Here is a 27,973-nt window from a genome sequence, read left to right as displayed (position 1 = left end):
AACAAAGTTGTCAACTAGCATATGTATGTATAACTTTAAATGCTTATGGTTCGTCAGGCGTCAGTAACATAAAGCGTTTTAATGAATTGATTGATGAACACTCTCGTTTTCTAAAAGTCTCATAATGCGAAAAGCTCAGTCTGCAGGTGGAGGAGCGTCGAGTGAAGCAGTGCTGCAACTCAGCGCGCTCTTGGAGAGATACGAGCATCACTGCCTGCGGACGAGAAGCAGCATCAGTGCGGAGCTCAAACTGGACATCCTTCACCATATCGACACACAGCAGCCTCTCAGAAAGGTATTTACACTGTGAAGCTGATAATTATAAACTGAACGCAGACCCATAACTAGCTTTTTAAAAAGGCTGGTTCTTTTTTGTTTTTAAAACGGGAGCTTTTTGTGGTTATTCGCCTCAATTTCTATTAAATGAGAAAATACTGCATTTTAGTAACGTTTTAAGTAGGTTGCTACGTTTTGTTGGATAAGTTTTGATGGATTTGGTCCTCAGTGACTTTCAGCAGTGAAAATTAAACCACACTGAACTGAACTTAACTAATCTTCAACTCTGAAAAGTGGACTGACAGTTTCAGACAGACTTCTGACAGACTTTGACACAGGGCTGGACTGGGACAAAAAATCGGCCCTGGCATTTTGGGACAGAGCGGCCCACTACATTCAATCAAAATGCCACCCATCCGTGCACGTCCTTGAATATGTTTACCAACTCCCATTCTATAAAAGTAGGAAATAATGAGAGTTGACAAATTAAAAACTTAATTTTTTAAATTTATTATTATAATAAAACTATAATCCACACTGGACGTCCATCTTGTGTGTGCCTGTGTGTTTTGAGGGAGCCTATATTAAATAATGAACATAACAAAAACTGCCTGCGGATGCATGCAGTTAATGTTGGTTAACCTAATAAAAATAAATAATAAAAGCAATGTGTCATAGACGCTTAAAAATGTTTAACTCAACAATGAAACATCAAACATAGATTAAAGATTGTACATAGTCAATCAAATGAACTTTAAACAATTAAAAAATGCAACAAATATTTGTTTGGGCCCGATCTACTAATACTGTTTTTTTATACTTAGTTTTGTTTTGCTTAAGTTGCACACTAGTTTGGTCACGTATAAATATCATTATAATTATATTGTATAAATATTATTGTAACTATAAGCTTACATCATGCTGACGATCAAAAACAAAATGCCATGATATCTCATGCAATTGTCCTCTGACCGAGTGCATCTTAAAATACATGAATGACACTCCTCATAGAGCTTGAGTAGCACATTCTTTATGATATATAATTTGTAAAATAGACTTGCGGGTTAAGGAAACAGCATTGGAGGAAGTTACCACGGGCCTTGGTGCAGATGAAAAGTTTTTAAAAAATATATTTATATAGACAGATAGGTAAATAGATAGAATAGACAGTAATATATTGATCTTTGCAACAGTTGTCGATCCGCTAAGCGCTGCAGACGCCTGCTCGCCGCTTCTGCTCTCACGCGCCCAAAATGGAAGTTCAGATTGGGTCAGCCCAATGTCAATAAAGAAAAGAACCAATGGGCTGCAGATTATGGCACATGGGCCGGTCAGATCATAAGAAGATGATCAGCCCGGCCCAAAAAGTACGTCGGCCCAGCGGGAAACTGCCCGGTCTGCCAGATGGCCAGTCCGCCCCTGCTTTGACACCATCCACATTTGTAAAAGCGCTATAGAAATAAACATTGAATTAGATAAGCTTGTTGAATGCTGACCATAACCACACTTTTGATGTACCAAAAATATTTCCTGCTGTTTTTTCAAATTGCTTACCATATTTTGCATAACTTTTATTTTACAGTTTTATAAATAATGTAAAAAAATTTGCGTTTTAAAATTTAGAATAAAGAAACATAAAAAAATAGAGGAGAGTGGGGACAGTTGCAACACTTTTTCATATTTTTTGCAGTTTTTTTGTGGAAAAAACAACAAAACAACCAATTATCAGGACTAAAAAAACGGAACAGAAATACTTTTACTGAAAATATAGACTGAATCTTTACTAATGTCATCGCACATCGCTGGACAACTACAAATCTGCCAGCAAAAGAACTACAAGATCCAGTCATGCACCACTCACACACCTGGCCTAGATCCTATCTGATTGCAAACACTCACAGCTGAAGCTGCTCAGAGACACACATGCACGCACGCACGCACACACACACGCACACCCACACCCACACACACACATCCAACACAATCTCACGGCAATTCGTAACTTTTTGATTTAGTGGCTAATTCATACGAATTCGTACAATCTAATTCGTACAATTTAGTACGATTTGCTTATCCCCCAATGACGGTTGGGTTTAGGGGTGGGGTTAGGTGCCACGCCTCCTTTTTAAAATCGAACAATTTCGTACGACTGAACTCGTACGAATTCGTACGAATTAGCCACTAAACTGACAAAACGTAAAATACTTACGTTTTCTTGTGAGATCAGGCTGCACACATCAGATTATCTGCCTTTGCACCCAATTGAGACTGTTGCTTGCCTAACCATCTCTGTATAATAAACCCTGTGTTTGGATCCTCGCTCTGTTTTCAGTGTCACTTCACATTACAATTCAACTACTTCATTGAACTTTGAAGTGAAGTAATTAATCAATTAATTATTTTTTCAAATTAAATTCTATTAAAACTGTGATCAAATTAAAATTGTACATTGTTCATATGGCAAGCTTTTAAATGAATTTTGTAATTGGGGACAGTTGCAACAGGATGTTGTAACTGCCCCAACCCTGATTAAACTGCCTATGCTAGGAAGATGCCTTAATGCTTTATAGCTATGCTTATTTAAAGCTAAGGAAACATGATTTAAATTATACAAATGAACAATGTTTCACAAAAAACAGATTAGACTATAAGAAATTTTCTAAATATTACCTTTTTTATACCTAAAAATGGGTTTTATATTGAAGGAATGGTCACATTCGGCTGATTTCTCTCAGATTGAAGGATGGCCTAACTGAGAATATGTAGTATAAATATCATCACTCTAGCTCATTCCTGAATCTGAATAGAGAAATTAGTCTTGTTGCAACTGCCCCATGTTGCAACCGTCCCCACTCTCCCCTACTTATTTTTAAAATACAAATTTATTATCATCTATCATTAAAACATTTTTTTAAGAATCTGTTAAAACGTCTTTAAAAAAGCCTATAACAGTTAGGCAAATAACAAACTGGCCAGCACACTCAACTTTCCGAATTTTTCAAATTCCGAATTCCGAATTTTAAATTATAATAATAAATGTAATTAATGAATTTGAGTAACAAAAATATTCAAACATAATGATGATAATCAAACAGAGGATTCCTCTTGGTCTTAAAGCCTTCTTTGATTGGTTATTTTCACATTTTATGATAGCATACTGTAAGTCAAAAATTGAAAAATTAGGGAAAAATTCGGGACCTTGTAGTGAGGAGTGGACCGTTAGAACCACCCGAACCACCCCTGATTATATAGGCCTATGAAAGGTTGTTCCCAAAACGATTAGGCCTGCTAATCAGTTCAATAAGCTGTAGAAATTGTACGAAAAAATATGGAGTAGTTCACCACCAAAAATAAATGTTTGTTGTAAATTAATTAGTTTGACATGACGTTCCAGACCGACCTTTTTTTCTGTTGTGGAACAGAAAACCAAAACAAAGAAAAACATTTGCAAGAAGCCAAAAGCAATTTCCCCTGCTTATTTTCCTTTTGCACAGTCCTAAATCACGTCATTAAAATAATAAGCTTGTTAATGAAAGCATTATATAATGGTTTTGCACATTATAGATTTGTAAATGAAAAGAAAAAATATAAAAATTTCTCCATATTTCATGCCCCTAACAACAAATATTGGAATATATATGTATAGTGTTAAATTTTAAATTATTATATTTTTGCTTATTAAATTAAATGTATTTAAACATTTCCCTAACTTGACAAGCTAGTAGGCCTAAAATACAGTGCATCCAGAAAGTATTCATAGCACTTCACTTTTTCAACATTTTTTATGTTACAGCCTTATTCCAAAATGGATTAAATTCATTTATTTTCTCAAAATTGTACACACAATACCCCATAATCACAATGTGAAAAAATAAAAAATCTGAAACATCACATGTACATAAGTATTCACAGCCTTTGCTCAATACTTTGTTGATGCACCTTTGGCAGCAATTACAGCCTCAAGTCTTTTTGAATATAATGCCACAAGTTTGGCACACCTGTCTTTGGGATTTTTTGCCCACTCCTCTTTGCAGTACTTCTCAAACTCTATCAGGTTAGACGGTGCACAGCCATTTTCAGATCTCTCCAGAGATGTTCAATAGGATTTAGCTCTGGGCTCTGGCTGGGCCACTCAAGGACATTCACCGAGTTGTTGTGAAGCCACTCCATTGATATTTTGTGTGCTTTGGGTCATTGTCCTGCTAGAAGATGAACTGTCGCCCCAGTCTGAAGTCAAGAGCAATCTGAAGCAGGTTTTCATTCAGGATATCTCTGTACATTGCTGCATTCATCTTTTCCTCTATCCTGACTAGTCTTCCAGTTCCTGCTGCTGAAAAACATCCCCACAGTATGATGCTGCCACCACCATGCGTCACTGTAGTGATGGTATTAGCCTGGTGATGAGCGGAACCTGGTTTTCTTCAAACGTAACGCCTGGCATTCACTCCAAAGAGTTCAATTTTAGCCTTATCAGACCAGAGAATTTTGTTTCTTGTGGTCTGAGAGTCCTTCAAATGCTTTTTGGCAAATTCCAGGCGGGGAGTGTCTTCTGTCTGGCCACTTTACCATACAGGCCTGATTTGGTGGATTGCTGCACAGATGGTTGTCCTTCTGTAAGGTTCTCCTCTCTCCACAGAAGAACGCTGGAGCTCAGACAGAGTGACCATCGGGTTATTGATCAGCTCCCTGACTAAGGCCCTTTTCCCCCGATCACTCAGCTTAGATGGCCGGCCAGCTCAAGGAAGAGTCCTGATGGTTTCAAACATCTTCCACTTAAGGGGAAATGAAGCACTCAGTCACGTTTATTTTGTACATTGGATTTCCACTTTAATGAAAAGATATTAAACAAATTAGAATAATTGAACCATTTAGAAGAAAACGGCATGTTTTACTATAGATTTTAGGCCTAGGGCACCGCCATCTTGGATTGTCGCTGTGTCTGACGTCACAGGGTTGGTTCCGTTTGCTCAGCTGAACAGATACAGCGAAAGTAAAGCAGACTGTAAAGCCTAATTTAAGCCAATGCTTGAAGTTGTAGCCATGGAGCTGCTGCAAATACAAGCATCAGATGTGTGTCTAATATAAAAGTAAATATATTTATTCTATTTTTATTTTTTCCCTTTTAATTACCGATCATTTGATGCACTTTGCTCCACTCTCTTGCTGCCTGACTGTCTGTCTGAGTTTCACCCATGATTGTAACGGACTGAACACAGAGACTGGACAGCCTAATTTAACCCAATGCATAAAGTTGTGGACATGCATCACAGAGCTGATAGATACAACAAATACAACCATTTAAGCGTCTAAAGTTGTCTATTTTTCTTTTGTTAATACCTGACAAGGGGATTTACATTTAGACTAATGCAACAATTCAAATGAACAACCCAAGCCTTTCCAGTTAGTAACTGGATTTATAGTTAGAACAGCTGTAAAGAATCACTGGAGTGCCGGTTTTTTGGACACACCCTCACTGAGATGAAGTCCCTAGGGGGACTTATCAGGTCATCAGAGAGTGTCCTTCAGTCTGCAAAACAGCAAAGAGGTGCATTTAACAGCACTTAATCATCAGGCATATCCCAAAAGTGGACAGCAATTTTTAAGACACACATTCAAGAACTCCATGGTGGCTCTGCATTCAAAAAAACTTTAGGCACACATTGTTCAACCTGGAACCAAATGACAACCTGGAACCATTTCATTTTTATTAGACAGCTACACTTCCTTTGAAAAGAAATAGGGCAGCACAATATATCATTTTAGCATCGATATCACAATGTGCTTATCCACAATAGTCACATCGCAAAGATATGCAATGTCGAGTCTGAATTATAGTTGAGCAGGAGCTACAGAATGGTAATTAATTACTGTATTTATACAATTTAAAAAAATGTTGAAAAAAAAAATCTTACTTAGAATTTTTCTCTTGTTTCTAGTTCAAATATTTACATTTGGCAATGCGGTGGAGCAGTGGGTAGCATGTTCACCTCACAGCAAGAAGGTCACTGGTTCGAGCCTCAGCTGGGTCAGTTGGCATTTCTGTGTGGAGTTCGCATGTTCTCCCCGTGTTCACGTGGGTTTCCTCCTGGTGCTCTAGTTTCCCCACAAATCCAAAGACATGTGGTACAGGTGAATTGGATATGCTAAAACTGACCGTAATGTGTGTGGATGTTTCCCAGTGATGGGTTGGGCTGGAAGGGCATATGCTGGATAAGTTGGCAGTTCATTCTGCTGTGGCAACCCCTGATTAATAAAGGCACTAAGCCGAAAATAAAATAAATGAATGAATATTTACATTTCAAAGCAAAGACAAGATTATTTCACTTACACCACAGGCAGATAATTTAGCTTGTTTTAAGGGGAAAAACTCTTAATTTTGACTAATTTCTTCTGATAGTGAAAACAAAACAATATTTTACTTGCTCTAAGAACTTTTTGATATTTGGACTGGAAAAGAGACAAAACAAGGTAATAAAAAGCATTTTTCTTACCCCCACAAGTGGGCGCTCAACCTCTGGTCTGAGTGGGTACTATCGCTCCAATATACTGATGTGGACTATATACTGCTCAGTGAGCACCGTCTTTCAGATGAAACAATAAACTGAGATCCTGGCTCTCTGTGGTCATTAAAAATCCCATGATGTCCTTCGGAAGAGAGTAAGAGTTTAACCAACACAATCTCACACCAATTCGTAACTTTTTGATTTAGTGGCTAATTCGTATGAATTCGTACGATCTAATTCGTACATTTTCATACGATTTGCTCATCCCCTAATGACGGTTGGGTTTAAGGGTGGGGTTAGGTGCCACGCCTTCTTTTTAAAAGCGTACGATTTCATACGACTGAACTCATACGAATTTGTACGAATTAGCCACTAAACTGACAAAACGTAAAATATTTACGTTTTCTCGTGAGATCAGGCTGGTTTAACCCCAGCATCCTGGCCAAATTTGCCCACTGGCCTCTTTCCATCATGGCCTCCTAACCATCCCCATATCATAAATGGCTTCATTACTCTGTCTCCTCTCCACCAATCAGCTGGTGTGCAGCCTGGCATAATATGGCTGCTGTCGTGTCATCCAGGTGGATTCTGAACACTGATGGTGGATGGGGAGTTTCCCCCAAAAACTGTGTAAAGCAATGTGAGTGTCCAGAAAAGCATGCAAAAGTAAGAAAATATTATTATTAAATATAATTTTTATTATATCGCAATATCACAGAAAAATAAAATATCGCACTGTTGTACGGTTCTTTGTGAGGGAAGAAGAAGACAGGGTCGGCGTAAGGTAGTAACAATATTTCTTTATTTTTATTTCTTTTCCGGGCATCAACAACAACTCCTCAAGGTGGTTGTTGCTTCGCTCTCTCTCTCTCTCGACTGGTCTCTCTCGCTCCCTTAAGGCGTCTCTCCGACCCAATCACTAGAGAAAACAGGTGTTATTAATTATTTCTGATTGGGCTACTGACCAGCCGCCGGTGTCTCCACTCTCACTCTCCCCCTTTCGGGTGTTCAGCCACGCTCTCCCCACCACACGCAGTATCAGATTTTTCCAATATCATGCAGCCCTAAAAGTTATCTAGTTATGTAGTCATTATCATAGTTTAAATAAAAACCAGCTATAGCTACCAAGTGGACAGGCCCATAGCCTGCTATAAGTTCATTGATGTTTAAGAATAAAACTTGAAAAAAGGCCAGTCAGTGTATTATATATATATTTTTTGTAAGAAACAAACAGTAAAGTTGTTCAGTTATGTAATGTGATCATCTTATTCTAAATAAAAAACTAGCTATCTACCAAGTGGTCAGGCCTGTAGCCAGGTTTGAGGTCATAGATGTCTAGTCCTCTCTAAAACTTTCATGTTTTAGAATAAAATTTTAAGTTCTACGAATGAAAAATTATTTAAAATAATGTAGCTGAATAAACTCATGGCCCTGACTTGCAGCAGCAAGTTATCTTGGCATTAATGAAATACAATATTTGAACTTATTTGGTACAATTTTCAGAGATTGGCTTTGTTTGGAGAAATAACACTGCATTGCTGGGACTAATAGACAGGTGGCAATCAAAAAGAAGTGTGCAATATTTTATCGTTGAGGATTTCACATTCAGTAAGTTAGTTTGGTAAAGACTAAATACATCCTGCTACATAAGTTACAATTCTAGAAGTATATAGGGCTATGTTTTCAGAATGAGCATATATTGGAGATGTTACAATGTTTGGTCACATGATGTGTGGGAACCAATGGAATTTCCCTTTGCTTTAGCTTTTTATGTTTAAAAGTTGTATTAATGAATTTATTTATTGTTTGTCTGTCATGAAATTGATGTTACAATCCATGAAAGACTTACCTTTCTGTGTGTAAAATATTCTGTTCAGTTTTTTATTTGGTTTGGGGAAGTGAATTGGGGTGAAATAAAATCGTATGTTCATTGAAATATTTATTAAAAACTCACCTGTTAACACATTGCTGGATATTTAATTAATATCTTTTTTTTGTCCATCTTCAACCCCTATAGATAACGCTGTCATTTCCCGAGTTGGAGCCTTCAGATACTCTTCCTCCCAGCCTTCAGCCACTCTTAATGGCAATCCGAGATGAACGTTACACACATGTGCAGGAATTCCATATCTGGAGCCTGTCTCTCAAGCAAACAGACGTAGTTGAGCTGGTGAGCACTTTATATGCTAGTTCTGTGATTGGCAGTCATGGAAATCATTTAGTCTCAAGTTGCTTGTTCCAGCACACCAGGAAAAAAGTCCACAGCCAAGAGTCTTACTGTAATTTAAACGAAACCTTTCCCGTGCAAACAAAAACATTTGTTCAGCCACATCACTCATAGTTATCTGTCTTAGAGACGTGTCCTTTATTTTAGCAGTAAACGGTAATGAGCCATAACTGTTAAAGTTTTATCTTAACACCACATCAGCTTAGCTTTGGAAAGAGTTTTGAATTACACAACAATTTCAGGTGCCAGAACTCTGAATTTTTTTTCTGTCATCTCGGCATTCTCTTGCAAAACATTTTGGCTTTACATGTTAAAAGCACCTTCTCGCTCTCTCTCCCTTTCCATTAATCACATTCTTTTTTGTCTGTCAATTCTTTTATCAATTCTAGTCATCATTTATTCTTGATGACTTTCATCATACTTTAAAGGTGTTTTTATACTTGGCAGGTTTGTTTTGATGAAAACAAACTGTGGTGTGAGTGCAGGAGTTCATTTGAATAAGCATAAATGCTACCATCTGAAACCTGCTGCACAACGAACAAGCAGTCTGAGATCATTGAACTTGACTGAAACTCGATTTTATTGAAATATAAACAGGACCAAATGCATCTACATCATGGTTGCCCAAACTCCGTCCTGGAGGTCCAGCGTCCAGCAGATTTTAACTCCAACTTGCCTCAAAACACCAAGGATGTTTCTAGAAAGCCTACTAAGAGCTTGATTAGTTATCCCAGGCATGTCTGATTAGGATTGGAACTAAACTTTGCAGGACACTGGCCCTTCAGGACCGAGTTTGGGCACCCCTGACCTATAAACCAAAACAGGACATTGTTTCAAGATGTGACCATAATAAGGACAGAAATGTGTAAAATATACTTTTATTGGTTTTACCTGGTTGGATTATAGGTTTACAAATTAGTCTTCTTGTAGAACATAGCTGTTTGTGTGTAACAGATGAATTCATAGCACTTGTTTTGACTCATTTACACATCTTATAATCATGGCTTGACATAAACTTTTTCGATCACCAGCCACTGTGGCTAGTAGATTTCCAACACGACTAGCCACTCGCCATTTTCACTAGCCACAATTTTGTTGTTGGGAAAATATATTTTATGTGCACAAATTTGACTTTGACATGCTAAAATTACTTGATTTAGATTTTGTGTCCACATGTCTCATTCATTTCATTTTTTGTGAGTGTTGTGTATGAGCTTGGTCAATGTGCATGAGCAAATGGGTTGTCGTATTGCAATTAGTTTTTTCACATGCCTTTTTTTAGGGCTCAAAATTAAGGATTTACCAAATTGATCTCTGACCACACCAAAAATAAATAAATAATTTCTTAGCCACAAATTTTAAATAATGTGTCAAAACAAGCAAAATACAGCTATACACACACACACACACACACACACACACACACACACACACACACACACACACACACACACACACACACGCACACACACACACGCACACACACACGCACACACACACACACACACACACACACACACACTTTTTAATTCAACAAAACCTTTTTTTTTTTTTAAAATTGAGATTTAAAAAAAAATGATTGTCATGGATCTAAAATATGCACAGTAATCTGTCCTCGCTAAAGTTCCCAGATCACCAATTAACTACTCATAAACAAGGAGTTAATCTCATATATTAAAGCAATGTTATTGTAAGGGATATTAACAAAAATAACCATATTTACAAAAATAACTGCAAGCAAAAGAAAGCCGGTAAAAAACACTGTGTGTGATAATGAAAGGAGGATGATCACATGCACACGGTTAATGTTAGGCCTGGTAATATTCTTTTCAAAGAATGTTTAAAGCAAAAGCAGCAACTGCTGCTGCTTACAAAAGGATATATTTAAAAAAATCTTGAGCTCTTGAAAGCAGCAGGACTGTGGGTGCACGATTATCCATTTTTGTCCAGTCCAGTTTGACACCTATGACCAGACACCTCACACCCGCCCGGACCATCTCCCTACACAGCCATCAACACCACATCAACACAGCCTGGACCATCTCCCTACACGGCCATCAACACCACATCAACACAGCCCGGACCATCGCCCTACACAGCCATCAACACCTCCAGCCATCTTCCTCTCCCCCCCTGCTCTTCAGATCAGTGAGGATCATGTGCGTCAGATCTTCAGTAAACAGAAGAGAAGGAAAGCACCAGGGCCAGATGGTGTCTCACCAGCCTGTCTGAGAACCTGCGCTGACCAGCTGGCTCCCATTTTCTCACATATCTTCAATAGATCACTGGAACAGCGCAAAGTTCCATCCTGCTTTAAGCGCTCCACCATCATCCCAATCCCGAAGAAGCCAAAGATCACAGGACTCAATGACTACAGACCTGTGGCCTTAACATCTGTGGCCATGAAGTCATTCGAAAGACTGGTGCTAGCATATCTGAAGGACATCACTGGACCCCTGCTGGACCCCCTGCAGTTCGCCTATAGAGCAAACCGGTCTGTGGATGATGCAGTCAACATGGGACTGCATTATACCCTACAACATCTGGACAAACCAGGGAACTACGCAAGGATTCTGTTTGTGGACTTCAGTTCTGCCTTTAACACCATCGTCCCATCACTGCTTGAGTACAAACTGGCCCAGCTCTCTGTTCCTAGCTCTGTCTGTCAATGGATCACCAGCTTTCTGACAGATAGACAACAGCTAGTCAGAATGGGCAAAATCACATCCGACAGCCGCATCATCAGCACTGGTGCCCCCCAGGGATGTGTTCTTTCTCCACTGCTCTTCTCCCTGTACACCAACGACTGCACTGCAAAAGACCCCTCCATCAAACTCATTAAGTTTGCAGACGACACTACTGTTATCGGCCTCATCCAGAACGGTGACGAGTCTGCATACAGACAGGAGGTGGAGCGGCTGGCGTTATGGTGCAGATACAACAACCTGGAGCTGAACACGCTCAAAACAGTGGAGATGATAGTGGACTTCAGGAGAAACCCCCCCTGCACTCCCCCCACTCACCATCATGAACAGCACTGTGGCTGCAGTAGAGTCATTCAGGTTCCTGGGCACCACCATCTCTCAGGATCTGAAGTGGGACATTCATATAGACTCTATTGTGAAGAAAGCCCAGCAGAGACTGTACTTCCTTCGTCAGCTGAGGAAGTTCAACCTGCCACAGGAGCTGCTCGTACAGTTCTACTCAGCTGTCATCCAATCCATCCTCTGCACTTCAATCACCGTCTGGTTCGGCTCAGCTGCCAAAACCGACCTCCGTAGACTACAGCGAATAGTCCGGACTGCTGAACGACTCACTGGCACAACCCTTCCTACACTTCAAGAACTGTACTCTTCCAGAGTGAGTAAAAGGGCTCGCAAAATCACTCTGGACGCCTCACACCCAGCACACTACCTGTTCGAACTGTTACCGTCTGGTCGGCGCTTCAGAGCACCAAGCACAAAAACAGCCAGACACAGGAAAAGTTTCTTTCCTCAGGCTGTCTACCTTATGAACAGTTAAATATTCCCCTACTGTGCAATAAATATGTGCAATACTTTCTCATACGCACTTGTACACAGCACCTTATATCAATATACAATGCAATACTTTCTACATTCGCACTTGTACACAGCACCTTATAACCTGTATATTTATAACAATCTGTACATACAACTCAACATCCAGGTTTCTTGACTAACCGCATCTGTTTAATGTTCATCATTTTTTATTATTATTATTTTATTTTTTCAGATTTATTTTGTGTTGTCACTTGTCACTTTATGTACACTGGAAGCTTCTGTAGCCAAAACAAATTCCTTGTGTGTGTGAAGCACACTTGGCAATAAAACTGATTCTGATTCTGATTCTGATTCTATTTAAAAGAGAACTGATCGCACTAGTTGCGTTTTCTCTAGGCACGGTTGCTTTGCGCAAGTAAACGGGAGCGGGCACGCTTTTTAACAGTCGCGCGCATCACATCACATTGAAAAAAAATATTCAAAGATGATTCCTTGGATTTACTAAATTTTTTTACGTTAAGTGGTTGTAAACAATTTATTTGGGCTGAATTTAAACAAACAAATTAAGTTGAACATTATTAAATTTAATTTGTTTGTTTAATTTCAACACAAATAAATTGTTTGCAACAGTTTTGCATGCAACACTTTTTTCAGTGCACCTGTGCAAGCAAGTGGTCATCCTCTCATTCGGTAGTCACCTGCTTTTTTTTGCTTGCGCAAACACAATTATCTTTCAGTCATGCTGCTTCTCAATTCTAAGATCAGCCATCCTAATTGTTAAACCCTGCTTAAAAAACCCTACAATTTAAAAACTATTTTTAACCAGCCAAAGTGGCAAGTGGGAGTGTCTGTCTAACCTGCCACAGCTGACATCTACCCGCATCTACCTGGTGGGTGTTAATGTCAATCCCTGCTTATAATCTATTCACAAGTTTTCAACTACTAAAAATACATGCACAACGGTTGTTATCACAGAATAAAGCTCAACAGGCTTATCAGCAGCCAACATGACACGGAGCACTGTTGTATAGGACTGAAGTGCTTTATTTTGCCAAAAACAACTGCTTAGATGTACTTTATTGTAGTTATTACACCATTACTTGCTACAAAATGTAAAAATTAGACACAAACATTGTTCTGAGCCACAAACGTTTATAAACTTTTTAACTAAAGGCAAATCTGACAGAAACGAAAAGGTTGAATGGAGCATACACTAACCTATGTATTTTTCAGTCAGGTATGGCGTCATATTCATAACGTCCACACAGCATAAAGCTGCAACATTATTAGACGTTGACATTTTGTTGTTTTTAGGTTGCGTTGGAAAGTAACCAAAATGCAACATCTGTCGTTGTCGTCATTGTCATTGTCGTCGGCCTGACGTTCTGACGTCAACCCAATTTTCATTACCAAACAAAATGCAACATCTACGACAGTGGTTCTCAAACTGTGGTACCTAGACTTCCTTCTAATGGTACGCAGAAGAATAGCTGTATAATTAAAGAATAAAATGAACACACTTGTAACCCTTTGACTCATAAGATAACACAGAGACTCATGTGATCAGAAAGCATTGGCTGTTCCCTGTAGTATACGATTATGCTAGTGTGCTTTGAATGTTTACTTTAGTGTATGGCGTCATCAGATGTTAAAAATCAGTCCACTTGGCGCAGAGCCAGAGGAAGATGCACTTGGCGCTTGCAGAGCAGATACACGCTAGAGAAGCCCTTCTGCAGACTGATGCATCATTGGTAAAATAACTATTACAAATATGTAAAATGTGTGCTTGTAGTAGTTGTGTAAAATAATGTGTGTTTTCAATATATAAAGTTATTTGTTTTGTAAAGCAGCATACGCGGCTTTTGGTTAAGTTTGTTACCTCCGATTTAAGCTAATTAATTTGGATATGAATTAAATGGCGCGAAACACAGAACAGACTCAGGCAACTTTGCCATGCCTGAAGCTTAGAGGTAGAATATAACTAAAGTTATTCTCCGTGTGCACAGAGGGACTACGAACTGCGGTTAACGCAACCTTCACTGATCTCATTCGCACCAAATCACAAAAAAAAAACGCACATACGAATTGGTCAAGCACTGTATGCATTTAATCACTCTCTTTTCTGACACATACAGGCCTACTGTAAATGACGAGCAGCAGATATAATTTCTAATTTAAGTAATTCCAAATTATATATTTACAATACAAGTTAATGTTTAAATATCAAAGATGTACAAATATGTCGTATGTACATGCAACTCATATTTCAAAATGTATAAAAAGTATGCGCGCGCACGTGTGTGTGTGTATACATGCATGAGATAACCTACCTGTATATTTATCAGGTCTAAGCAACATTTCCAGGTTTTAAAGAATAAGCTACTATATATTAATATAAGTACAGCAGTTTTCATTTTACTTTAAGAACAGTGCCTTATTTAATTAACTTTTAAAAGCACGTTTTAATTTACATGGTGAAGTTTTCTTCTTTTTTTGTCTGCAAGTACAATTAATGTTCAAACTATTTATAATCTTTAAAATGGCTGACAATAAACATATTCTCAATAATAGGAATTAATCTACCTCATTTTTTTTAACTGTGCAGTGCTGTAGCTGTTTAATTAGGCCCGCCACGCTACTGTATTTCAATAGGCTACTGGTTATTATGGTGGTACTTGGAGAGACAATTTTTGTCTGAGGTGGTACTGATCTAGAACCACTGATCTACGACATTGGGGTACAACGTCAGTCATGTTGACATCCTGTTCCTGCTGGGATGTTTTTTGTATCTTTAAGTTCAGTCAAAATCTAGTACTAAGTATTTTATTTTTATTTACACTTCATCTTTTTCATTCTTGAATGCTACAGTTTCTATTAATTATTAGTGAAAAATCTCTAGTGCTTGGAAGACAATCACATGGTTTTGGTACAAGTACACAATGGCTAAAGTGTGAATTTTTGCTTAAACCAGAACCATTCTAACTATTGTTTTGATAGAGAAATCATGCCTCCGAGACACTTCTGTTTTGTTTTGGATACACAAAGCAGGTCCTATTATCACTGCAGTGGTTATTTTCTAGTTTGATAGTCCACTGGCAGCCAGCTACTGGCCTGTATTTCCAACAAGAACCACTCTCTCTGAGGCTATGGCAGCCTGTCAAATCCATAAAATTTTAATTAAAACCAGGCCATTTACTCAGCTTCTGCCAAATCTTTTGATTGCTTTTTCCAGAAATATATGACTCCTGTAAGACAGAAAGCAGAGAAATGACAATACATCCTAAACAATGTTTTTTTCTAAAATACAGTATGTATTTTTAACATTTATTTTGAAGCCAACTAGCATGTTTTTAGCTTTTTTGGGTGGCCGATGAGGGCTCAAATTTTACTTCCAATCGGAAATGTAAATAGAAGTACATTCGTCACTTAATCAATTAAAAGAGCATATAGCATGACCAATCTTAAAATCAAAGCCCATGCAAATAGTACATTTCAAATCCATGCTAAATAAATTAGATTTAAAATACATCAAATCAACATGAGGGATGAAAATACTATATATTTAGCATGACGACCTATCAATAAACATCAACTTTGAAGACATCTTGAATATGTTTGAATGTTTTTTCTATTGGCCCAATAAGGGATTTTATTTCTGATCACAGATGTAGATAGAACAACATCAATCACTTAAATTTGAGCTTGTAATATAACATAAGGCAAATAGCACACTTCAGCTTCAAATATGAAATATTTAAGTCAGTGTGAAATCATAATTTACAATGTTTATAGTGCACGTTGTTAGTTTTTAGGTGAGCAATTAATTTATGCAGGTTACTGAAGAGCTACAATATTATTAACCACGCCCCTTTTACCATTACTTTGCTATGAGGGAATGACATGCAAAAGGGAAGCCCCGCCCCCTACTCAATATTCCATTTAAGTTGGCAATCAAACTGAAATAAAAGTCTTCCAAAATTAGAGTTCAGGCAAACTTTAAAAAAATCATCAAATCAGCTCGAGACATCATAAACATTGTTTTTATTATTCAAATACAATATGTTATACTGTATACAGTGCTCAACATAAAGAAGTACACCCCATTTTGAAAATGAATATTTTTATCTATTTCTCAGTGAATATAGGTCATATATTTTGGTATTTGAACAGAACAGATTTATTAAATGGAAATATTTATTAAAATAATATTTTAGTCAATAAAATATATTTAGAAATGAATGATGATACATTTAAATGCATGCGAAATTTTGGGGAAAAAATTTCAAACTACAAAATTTCAACAAGATTTTATAATTGTTTTGTTTCTCTTAAAATTTGCTATTTTAAATTTTTTTTTTGTTTGTTTAATATTTTTCTAATTTACCAATTTTGGACTGTTATCATAAGTTATTTCGTTAGATAAGCTCCAGATTTGGCTTCAGTACTGACTAATCTATTGTATATGCACACATATAATATTGTATAGCTTCATATAGAACAGGGGTTCCCAAACTTTTTAGGCCATGACCCCCAAAATAACAATGCCAGTGACTTGCTACCCACAATATTCTCTGAGGTGGTTATAGATATATAATTATTGCACACAACAGCGCACACATACCAAAAGGTCCAAGTCTATTCATCGCTTAATTTTGGAGGACGCCACTCGGAGACCATCCTCCATGTTCAGTTGTGGCCTGTATTATTTTTAATATTTGTGAGTGACGTAAAGGTGTCAAAGTTTAACCTGGTGCCATATAATCAATGTGCTGCATCTGATGCTATTGCTGTGTCTTAAATATAACGTAATCACCCCAGGAGTCGCAAAATAAATTAAAAGGCTGATGGCTTTTTATTTACATGTTGTTTTTAATGTTTATTATTAACATGTTAACAATGTTACCATTAACTACTATTTTGTTCTTCAGTGGGTTATGGATAAAATATGGTCATTCTAATAGATGAATAAATTGAATTAGATTTTTGGAAATGGCCAAGCGACCCCACCTCATTGTCCGGCGACCCCCACTTTGGGAACCACTGCTATAGAAAATATTAATTTAAATAAGAGATTTGTGAGGGGTGTACTTATATATGTTGAGCACTGTGCAGTATGTAAGCATATTAATAAGCCTAAAGCCAGCTTGCAAACTTTCAGTAAATTTTTTTAGTCCAATGAGGGCTGAGATATTATTTTCAAAAATGTCTAAATAACATATCTCTATTCCCTTTCACAATAAAAAAACACATTAAAGCTTGAGATGACAATAAATCATAAACTATATATTTTGTTTAAAGCCGATATATAAGGTATTTTGGTACCTATTAGTAAACATTTAAACATTTTGTTTGAAGCCAACTTACAAAAAAGTTCCAGTTAAAGATGTTGACAGAAATACATTCATTGTGTCATTTTTTCCAAATAAATAACAACAAATATAATATATAATCATAACCTAAATTCAAAAAATCATACACATGCAGTGGCGGAAAGAGTACTGAAAAATCATACTCAAGAAAAAGTACCATTACTTGCCCAATAATGTGCAAGTAGAGTAAAAGTATCTGTTGTAAATATTATTCAAACTATGAGTAAAAAGTAGCCTTGTAAAAGTATTCAAGAGTAGTGAGTAGTGAGTATTATGCCGTGAAGGGCTTATGCGTTTACATGTAATTTGTGCACGGATGTGTAAACGTAACATTCTGTAGTGCATTAGTAATTGTATAAGGGCATTTGGTGGTTTCAGTCATCATAAAGTAAACATCTATCTTCTCATCAGTGACATGCAATCTATACAGTCTCTCGATCATTGTGTGTAAAGATTTTATACAATATCTTGCACACATCAAATGCTTCCAAATGGTTTGTTGCATTTATGAAGCGCTAATGTCTTGCAGTTGTTCAGTATGATGCAATTTACTTTCTATGTGCGATTGAATTGGACAAGAAGGACTGATTATTCTACTTTAGCCAATACCCAGAGACAAAAAAAAAGGAGTGACTGCAGGTTGAAGGAAAATAGTGGAGTAAAAGTACCGATACAGCACAAAAAATATACTCAAGGGAAAGTAAAAGTACATCTTTTTTAAAACTCCTGATAAAAACTACTCAATTATAGTAATTAGAGTATTTGTAATTTGTTATTTTACACCACTGTACACATGTCATGCTCAAATAAGTTACATTAAAAATCCAACAATATGTGCTGATGGAGACTCTTATTTTAGGTTAAAATCAACAGATTATCCAGCCTGATTTCATGAGGAAATGTAATTATTTTACGTTTTGTCAGTGGCTAATTTCTCCGAGTTCAATCATACGAAAATGTACGATTTTAAAAAGGAGGTGTGACACCAAACCCCACCCCTAAACTCAACCGTCATTGGGCGATAAGCAAATCATACTAAATTTTAATAAATTGTATTAAATGCTATCGTACAAATGTATACAAATTAGCCACTAAATCAAAAAGTTACGAATTGTGATTGTGTTGAATTAATTATGGATATACTGTAATTGCCGAAATATACAGATATGGCCTAGTTTCTCCATACAAAATTTGGTGCAATTTAGCAAAATTATGGCTGAATTTTTCTAACTTTTATACTTCCTAAACAACAGCTGCATAACCACTAAAAGGCCAGTTCAGACATTGCAAGCTGCCATGGGTTGTATGTTATGGCTACTGACATGCTTTTATTACCGTGCTCCACAACCATTTCATTCCCTTCCAGGGGCAACATGTTCACACTTCAGCTCATGTAAAACGGAAAAATCTGTCCAATTAAAGGCTGTGATTTACTTCTAGAATTGCTTTGATGCTGTGAAAATCACTGCCATATTTTTGTCCAAACTTGCAGACTGTGAATGTAAGAAAAACAGTATGGAGGATAAGCATGCCGTTGAAGTTCTGCGCTTGAAGATTGTTAGGGCAGTCCTAAAATACACCATGGCACGTACACAAATTTATACGTCCCGGTCGGAGGGTTATAACAATAAGTGTTTGAGAGTTCAATAAGAGGTTCTCATTTTTGATTGACTTTTTTGCTTATTGTAAATCAGTACTTATCTATATGGCATAGTGGGAGTTTTGTTTAGGGTTAAAAAATGTTCTCTGTTTAGAAATACTCTCTTTTCTCATTGTTTAATAGCATTTGCACCAAGATTATAATAGTTTTGAATTTTTTTATTAGTTTTAGTTTTTATTTCATTTTGACTTTTCGATTTCAAATTCAGATAGTTTTATTTAGTTTTCAGAGGCAGATTTACTAGTTTTTATTAGTTTCTATATTTTGAAATTGCTTAGTTTTAGTTTAGTTTTTATTAGTTTCAGTATTAGTTTTAGTTTTTCCACAATTTTTTTTTTTCGTAAATAAGGATATTTGTTAGGTGCAAGATTCAAAATCATCAAATACATATTAAAATATAAAAATATAAAACTGAACTAAAGATACATTTTTTGAAACATGTATTTAGAGGACACATGACCGCTATCATCTACCCATCTTCACTCAAATACAACAGCCCACAAGATAGCAGCCCTAAGTACAATGTGTGCAAGCCTGCTTCTGAGGTTAGATACACAGTATGGGAAGTTCTGATCTTTTGTTACAATTCTCCCAGGACTCAACATACCAAATATATGTAGTCAGCAATCATAATTTCAGTCAGTTAAAACATCACCATAATCTGAAAAGTTTCTTATAATTAAGTTTTGCAACCTAACTGAAGCATGATTCAATTAATTAAACTCCGTTATGATTTTCTGTTGTGAAATAAACTTAACTTACGTTTCACCAGATCCTCTCGTTGTTCAGTTCACCTGCTGAATCACGCATGTGCAGTATTATCGGTTCACCAGTTCTCAAATCTGATCTCAGTGTTCTAATGACTGAATATCTGAATTGGTTTATTTTGAGTCAGAGGGGGGTATCAGGCTTGTTAAAAAAGTAAGTAGTTTGTGGATAAGAGCTTACTGGAGACGCAAATCATTTCAAATGATTCAGTTCAATTTGGTGAAGTAGTTCATCCGGTTGACGTAAGATCTGGTTAAAAAGAACGATTCGTTCGCGATCAGGATCACTAATACAAAAAAAAAAAAAAACTATTATTAGGCACAATGTGTTGATTTAACACTTTTAAGTGTCTGCCTGCGTCATATTTAATATGTCACTGTGCTGCTGTCACGTCCACTCAATGTTTTTGTCGCGGGAGCAACAGTGAGGACTGACTGGAGGAGAACCGGCTTGATCTGGCCAATGGCAGCAGGATTACAGACTCTGAGACACCTGCAACGTGAAGTAAATAGATTTCCTTTTAAAATCATACAGTAGGCTTATGTATTAAATACATTCACGAAGACGAAAATTAAGGATGTTTCTGCTATAATTTTAGTTAGTTTCAGTTAGTTTTGTATGTACACAATGCAGTTTCAGTTCTAGATTTTCTGAAAAACTATTTTTATTTCAGTGTTATTTCATGTTTTTTCAATTCTAGTTTTCGTTTTTTCCGTTCATTTTCATTAACTATAATAACCTTGATTTCCACATAGCCATTTTGTCAAGAGCAATTGCTTTGATCTCTGTGATAACACCACACAGGCCAGCTTTTAAAGGTGCAATGTACTGCATTGGTTTAATAAGTTAAATTGTTCTCTGATATCTACATAGTAGGTTGATGGGTTCGGTAGGTTCAAAAAATCTTCAGAAACAGTTTTATAAATTAATTTATTACTCCATAAAATACCCCTAAAATCAGAAGGTCCAAAGACAAATATAAATTTAATTAGAGTAATGTTCTGTTAGATCTGTTGTGGATAAAGGCTCATTTATAATTAAACTTAACAAAAGAGAGTGATATTGCGTTGTACTTATAGCTATAATCAAAGAAAACACAGCCAGTAATTAATTTTAAACTCTGCATGAACATATGACAAATGAGCTCAGTGATTTGATGCGATTCAGCAGTCTACATGTGTTTGTTGAAACATACGCATTAAATTTCACCATAAACATGATTAATTAACAAGAAATACAAATAAACATACCTTATACCTCTTTAGAGTGGGGATGAATAAATGTATAATCTGGAAATTCTGCATTTTTTGTGTCCTGAGGCGAGTTTGAACACACCTCGTTCTGTCGTTGCCCAGTAATGTACAGTAAATAACTTGAGGCTCGCTTTTTCATAGTAAAAGTTGCACATATATAGTAAGTGAAATTTTCGCTTAAAATAACTAAGAGAGGAAAATTATTAGTGTTGTATCGCTAGAAAACATTTGGCTTATCAAACGCTCTGAGAGCTTTTTTAAGCCAACAATCATCTGTTTTGTTTCGTTGGTCAGCGTCGGACCTGCCAGTTGGTTTCATGTGTCGGACACACGTCAGAACCAATTTTAGAGGCTCCTTGTTGGCTCATTGGCTCGTTGTGTTCCTTGTTGACATAAACGGTAAACGTATCCCTTAATTCTGATTGGCTGATTGGAATGTTGTTATCCTACATATCCTACTTGGTGAAATCAGGTTAGGGGTCCGGTGTCATGGGAAATCAGGTCCCCCCTGCAATCGAGTTTGCTTAGGACCCAAATGATTCGTCTGCGTTGAATACCTGATCAAAAACTATTGTACTTCTCCACAGTGCAATTATAATCATATTTGGTGCTTTTTATAGTCTATTCTCAGTCTTGACATTTTAACAAGACTAATCATAATAGTGTCATTATTATTGGTAACTACAAGTTAAAGAACTGATACATTTGTAAACATTAAATGATGTCTTTTTGATGATTTTATGTATTTATATGTAACATTATATGTAATTTACAAATGAAGTGGTAGCACGTCATAGGCATCAGTATACGAAATACATAATTTAATAACATAATGTCACTAAAACGCTCTTTTAAATTACCTAAATGTAAACGAGATTTCACTGCATTCATATATATATATATATATATATATATATATATATATATATATATATATATATATATATATATATATATATATATATATATATATATGAATCAGGTGCTACAAACTTACAACTCCAGTGAACCAATAGGATTCTAGGCAGACCCAATTGTCAGGGGGGACCCGGTTTCTCATGACCCCGGTCCGGCTCCTTGTTAACTCATTGTGTTCCTTGTTGACCCGATTCAGCATGTCGAATCTGCGTCGGACAGAAGAGCGAGCTCTGACTGGTAATCTGCAACAAAGCAGAACGTGAGTGTGACATACATAGTGAAGTAAGGAATTCGAGTTAAGAAGAAACACAAAGAGGCCGTCTGTAATTCCTCATATAATTGCAAACAATATGGATTATTAGATGATCAGACATATTTGCAGGAGTATGACACTCTATTAGTGGTGAGTGACAATTACCGTGATAAAGGTACTGAATGCTGCTTTGTTTATCCTTTACATGTCAGAAGTTCTGGTCGCCCATTGTGAACAAGAAATTGTGAACATTTCAGTTGGCTGCCATCTGTTTGCTTTTTGGTCCAGACGCAAACCAATGAGAACCCAACACAGTTGGTTTTTCATCTGCACTATTTTTTGGTGTCGACTTAGTGTGTACCAGCATTAAAAGTTGCAGTTTTGAGTTATAAAGTCAGAATTGCAAGATATGAAATTGCCATTCTGGGAAAATGTCTGAAGTCTGAGAAAAAAAGTTGCATTTGTGAGTGAAAATTTGAATTGTGAGATATAAACCTGTAATTCTGAGAAAAAGGTGAGAATTCTGAGAATAACATTTGTAATCACATGTCATAAAGTCAGAATTGCGATTTTGAAAAAAAAAGTGTGGGTCAAAGTTAGAATTGCGAGATATAAAATTGCAGTTCTGAGAAAAAAATCATAATTCTGAGATAAAACATGCAATTGCAAGTCAAATTAGAATTGTGAGATAAACTCCCAACTGTGTGAAAGAATTCAGAATTCTGCAATTAAAAATATTCTAAAACTCTAAAAATCTGAATTGCAAGATATAAACTCACAATCCTGAAAAAAAAGTCAGAATTCTGAGATAAAAAGTCACAATTGTGAGTCAAAGTTAAAACTGTGAGATATAAACCTGCAATGTTGAGAAAAAGGTCAGATTTCTGAGATAAAAAGACTCAACTGTGAGTCAAGTTATAATTTTGAGATAAACTCCCATTGTGGGAAAGAATTCAGAATTCTGCAATTAAAAAGTCAAAATTTTTAGTCATAAAATCAGAATTGTGAGATATAAACACTTAGAATTCTAAGATATAAACACAATTCTGAGAAAAAAGAACTGCGAAATAAAAAATTGCAATTCATAGAAAAAAGGTCAGAAGTCTGAGATTAAAAACATTGCAATTGTCAGCCATAAATTTATAATTGGCAGATATAAACTCACAATTCTGAGAAAAAAAAGTCGCAATTGTGAGTTATAAGCTGTAAGTTTATGTATATGGTTTTTTTTTTTATATAGTGTTTTCTTATGGAGAAGCGGGGAACAACGGTGTATCCCTTCAGATTACTGGAGCTGCTAGATTGCAGACTGTCTGAATGGTCAATGAAAAGATTGGGCAAAGCTTTAGCCACAGGCTACCTGACCACACTCTGTCTGGACTACACACAGTAAGTGGACATCTGATTGTGTACCCCATTCTTAATCAAAGCCTTATCTTCAGGAGTGCTTAAAAATTACAGGCAGGTGTGTTTGATTAGGAATGACATTAACTCCGGAGAACAGAGGCCTACGATTCCCTGGTGTACAGTAAATTAAGTTTTACACTGTCTGGGCCAGTGGTTCTCAGCCGCATTCCTGGAATCTCCCCCTAGCACTGCACATTTAGCATGCCTCCATTGTCTGACACCCAATTCAGGTCTTGTAGACTCTACTAATGAGGTGATGACCTGAGTCAGGTGTGTTGGATTACGGGGATATTGTAAAATGTGCAGTGTTGGTGCGGCTCCAGGCCATGTTGTATAAACCTTGTATAAACATTCAATTTGAGTGATCCAATCATGAGTTGTCAGCCGAGATGCATTACTACTTCCACCCTTTTACCCCTCATGTGTTAAATTGCATCTCTTGTGAATATACTTGCGTTCGCATTTCGTCAAGACTATCCATTATTGTTTTTTGTCACACTCTTACATCACTTTTACTAGAGTGCTTAGTGAAGATCATGAGTTTTACTAAATAAACAAACCCTTACATGGTTTATGAGCAGGGCCAGACAGTATCTGTGGATATTTTTTGCTATTTCTGCACAGAATTTGAAATGATTTTCGAATGATTTTGACAGTAGTGAGTACAAACTTAACACATTAATTAAAATAATAATAGCTTCAACTTTTATTTAAGGTTGACAATGCAAATCCAATTAGAACCACCTGTTTGGTAAGTGACGTCATCGACTTTCACTTTAAGATTTAAAGGGCCAGCATTGCACCAGACCCCCTCAAGTGGTTTCATTTGAAAGTGTAGAATCTATATTTTATGCACATATGCATCACTTTGGTTTTTATTCTACTGTACAAAAATTATTTACACGTTAAAACACAGTATTTTGGATACCCCAGCTGGGTATTGAACATTGGTTCATTTTCATATTTTTCATATGGTTCATATATGACACATGTACACGTTATAGGTCAAATGAAAGCTCTTGTTGGTGCTCATACAGTTCTAGCATTCTTTTTACTGAATTATATACTCATATCAAACAGTTGTTGAATGAATCGCAGTGTTTCCATGGCGCAGAAGTGAAAACAAAACATTCATGATCAATAAGCAGCCTCAGATAGCACAGACAGCTGTCATCTCTTACCTTATGCTGTGCGCTTCAGTCCCATTTCTCCTCTGTTTTTGAGGTGATGTGCATAAGTAATCCTTTTATATGTCTGATGTGGTCCAAACACAGTGAATTATGTTTGATTAAACAAAGAATAGTGAAATATGAAAACAATGATCGATCCCTGTGGCTTGTATAGCACATCTCATCAGTTGGAATACAATAACTTTTGCATAGATTATGGTAGAGACATTTTTCTTTTTTCCTATGATTACAGACATGTGCAGGAACCACCAAAATTAATTACAGCAACATAGACCACACAACCTAAAAGGTACAATTTCAAATTTGAGTTTATAAAAAAAAATACAAAAAGCGCCTCTTTTTTTTTTATAACACAGACAACATATACTGTTATTTTTAAACACTTTCAATAGTGTTTTGTGAAAATTCAAAGGGTTTTCTTTAAAATGATAGCAATTTTTTGCATTTACACCTCTGCATGTGGATTTGGGAAGCTTTTAAATTTGGTTAGGCAAAATCCAGGCGGAAATCTCAAAATAACACTAGAGTTTAACTGGTTAATATATCTACTAAAAGACAGGAAGTATTACTTTACAATCTGCATTATACTGTACATAAATCATCTAAACATTTGCATATTATTCAGTGGTTTTACTGAAATTAGAACAACTTAATAAATATGTATTTACACACATTTACATACTGTAAGTAAATAAATAGACTCAATGATGAGTTACAATGTAAAAAATCTCATTTTTTTTTTGTGATTCATGTTTGAATTTTCCTATTTATTTATGCTTTATGCTTTTGAATTGCATTATGGGACCTTGATCTTTCTTCCAACAATGTTTAACCTTAAACGTTTTAAAAAGTGACTTTTATGAACATTTTTAATAGTTTAAAGTGATATATTGTCTGCATTTGTGTTGTATATTATGGTACAAACACCTTGTAATAAACTGCCAGTACATTTTCTGTTATTTTACAGACTTATTGCTCTTTATAGTATTTCTTATACATTATATTATTTCAAACAACTAAAATGTCAGTAAAAGTCACTTTATTAAGATCAAGGTCCCATAATGCAATTCACAACCGTAAATAAACGGAAAACACTTGTGAATCCCAAAATGATTAACTACACTAAGGGCAACAAATAATGACTTGACTTCTAGTTGATCATTTGGAAAAGTGGCAGAAGGTAGATTTTTCTGATGAATCATCTATTGATCTGCATCCCAATCATTACAAATACTGCAGAAGACCTATTGAAACTCGCATGGATCCAAGATTCTCACAGAAATTAGTCAAGTTTGGTGAAGGAAAAGTCAGGTTTGGGGTTACATTCAATATGGGGCGTACTAGAGATCTGCAGTGTGGATGGCAACATGAACAGTTTAATTTGAACAGGTATCAAGACATTTGTGCTGCCCATTACATTACAAACCACAGGAGAGGGCAAATTCTTCAGCAGGATAGATCTCCTTCTCATACTTCAGCCTCCACATCAAAGTTCCTGAAAGCAAAGGAGGTCAAGGTGCTCCGGGATAGGCCAGCCCAGTCACCAGACATGAACATTATTGAGCATATCTGGGTAAGATGAAGGAGGAGGCATTGAAGATGAATCCAAAGAGTCTTGATAAACTCTGGGAGTCCTGCAAGAACACTTTCTTTGCCATTCCAGATGACTTTATTAATAAGTTATTTGAGTCATTGCAGAGATGTATGGATGCAGTCCTCCAAGATCATGGGAGTCAGACACAATATTAATTCTGTTTCCACTGCACCATGACTTTATTTTCTATACTTTACATTATTTATGTTAAGTGACAAGACTTTTGTCTAAGCAAAGTCACACCTTACAGTCCTAATTAAATAATTAAAAATCAAGGCATGATCATATTTTATTTTGGTAAAATAAGCGTAATCTAGAGGCCTTTGCCTTTCATATAAGCCACTTCTGATACCAAATGATCAACCAGAAGTCAAAATATTATTTGTTGTTCCTAAAACTTGGATAGGCGGCAGGACTTTTGTCAGGTTGTGTAGTACTTGCATTTATTTATTTCATTTGTGTACCATATTTCTAAATACAAAAACATGTTCTGTGTGAGTACAATACCATGTTACCGTTTTTTGTAAAAATCATTTCACTGCTTCAGGCTTACATTTTTCATCTATTTAAATCCTTTTTCTATTTATCCTCAGTGTGTTTTCAAAGGATTTAATAATGACCTCTACACTCTGTCTGTCTGTTTCTCTCTCAGTGTGGGACAAGAAGGGTTGAAAGGTTTGCTGAGTGGAGGTTTGGGATCCCGACAAATATGTTCCCTGAGTTTGTGTTATTGTGGTTTGGGTTCATGGAGCGGAACTCTGCTTGCTTCACTCCTCACCAACAGTCCTGTGAGGTACGGATTGTTATGACCGCCGGTGCTTATGTTTCCCATTAACCTATGAGTCTCTGCTCTGACTCCCGGGATCTGTCAGCTTCTGCAGAAACATTTCATCACATATTAATTCAAACGTGTGCTTTAGCTGATGACTGCTTACAGCTGCTTATGTGTCTTAATGGGCCACGGGGTTCAAGAGAAAAAGGGAGTGGATCCTCACAAAATGAAGCTATTTTGACAATCCAGTAGATCATCTGCA

The 27,973-nt window shown here is 36.4% G+C and overlaps 1 protein-coding gene across 1 annotated transcript; it reads left to right on the top strand.

Moving 5' to 3' along the window:
• Window positions 1-27,952, top strand: LOC130245317 (uncharacterized). Its single transcript, XM_056477986.1, has 5 exons — window positions 1-295; window positions 8,797-8,949; window positions 23,989-24,137; window positions 27,592-27,732; window positions 27,877-27,952. Exons 1-5 carry the CDS (start codon window positions 125-127, stop codon window positions 27,950-27,952), a joined length of 690 nt encoding a protein of 229 aa, XP_056333961.1. The 5' UTR covers window positions 1-124.
• The last annotated feature ends 21 nt before the right edge of the window (window positions 27,953-27,973 follow it).

Source organism: Danio aesculapii, chromosome 18 (assembly GCF_903798145.1).
Source record: "Danio aesculapii chromosome 18, fDanAes4.1, whole genome shotgun sequence".
Classification (NCBI taxonomy): Eukaryota; Metazoa; Chordata; class Actinopteri; order Cypriniformes; family Danionidae; genus Danio; species Danio aesculapii.
The sequence above is the reverse complement of the archived record's forward strand: the minus strand, read 5'-3'. Positions and strand labels throughout refer to the sequence as shown.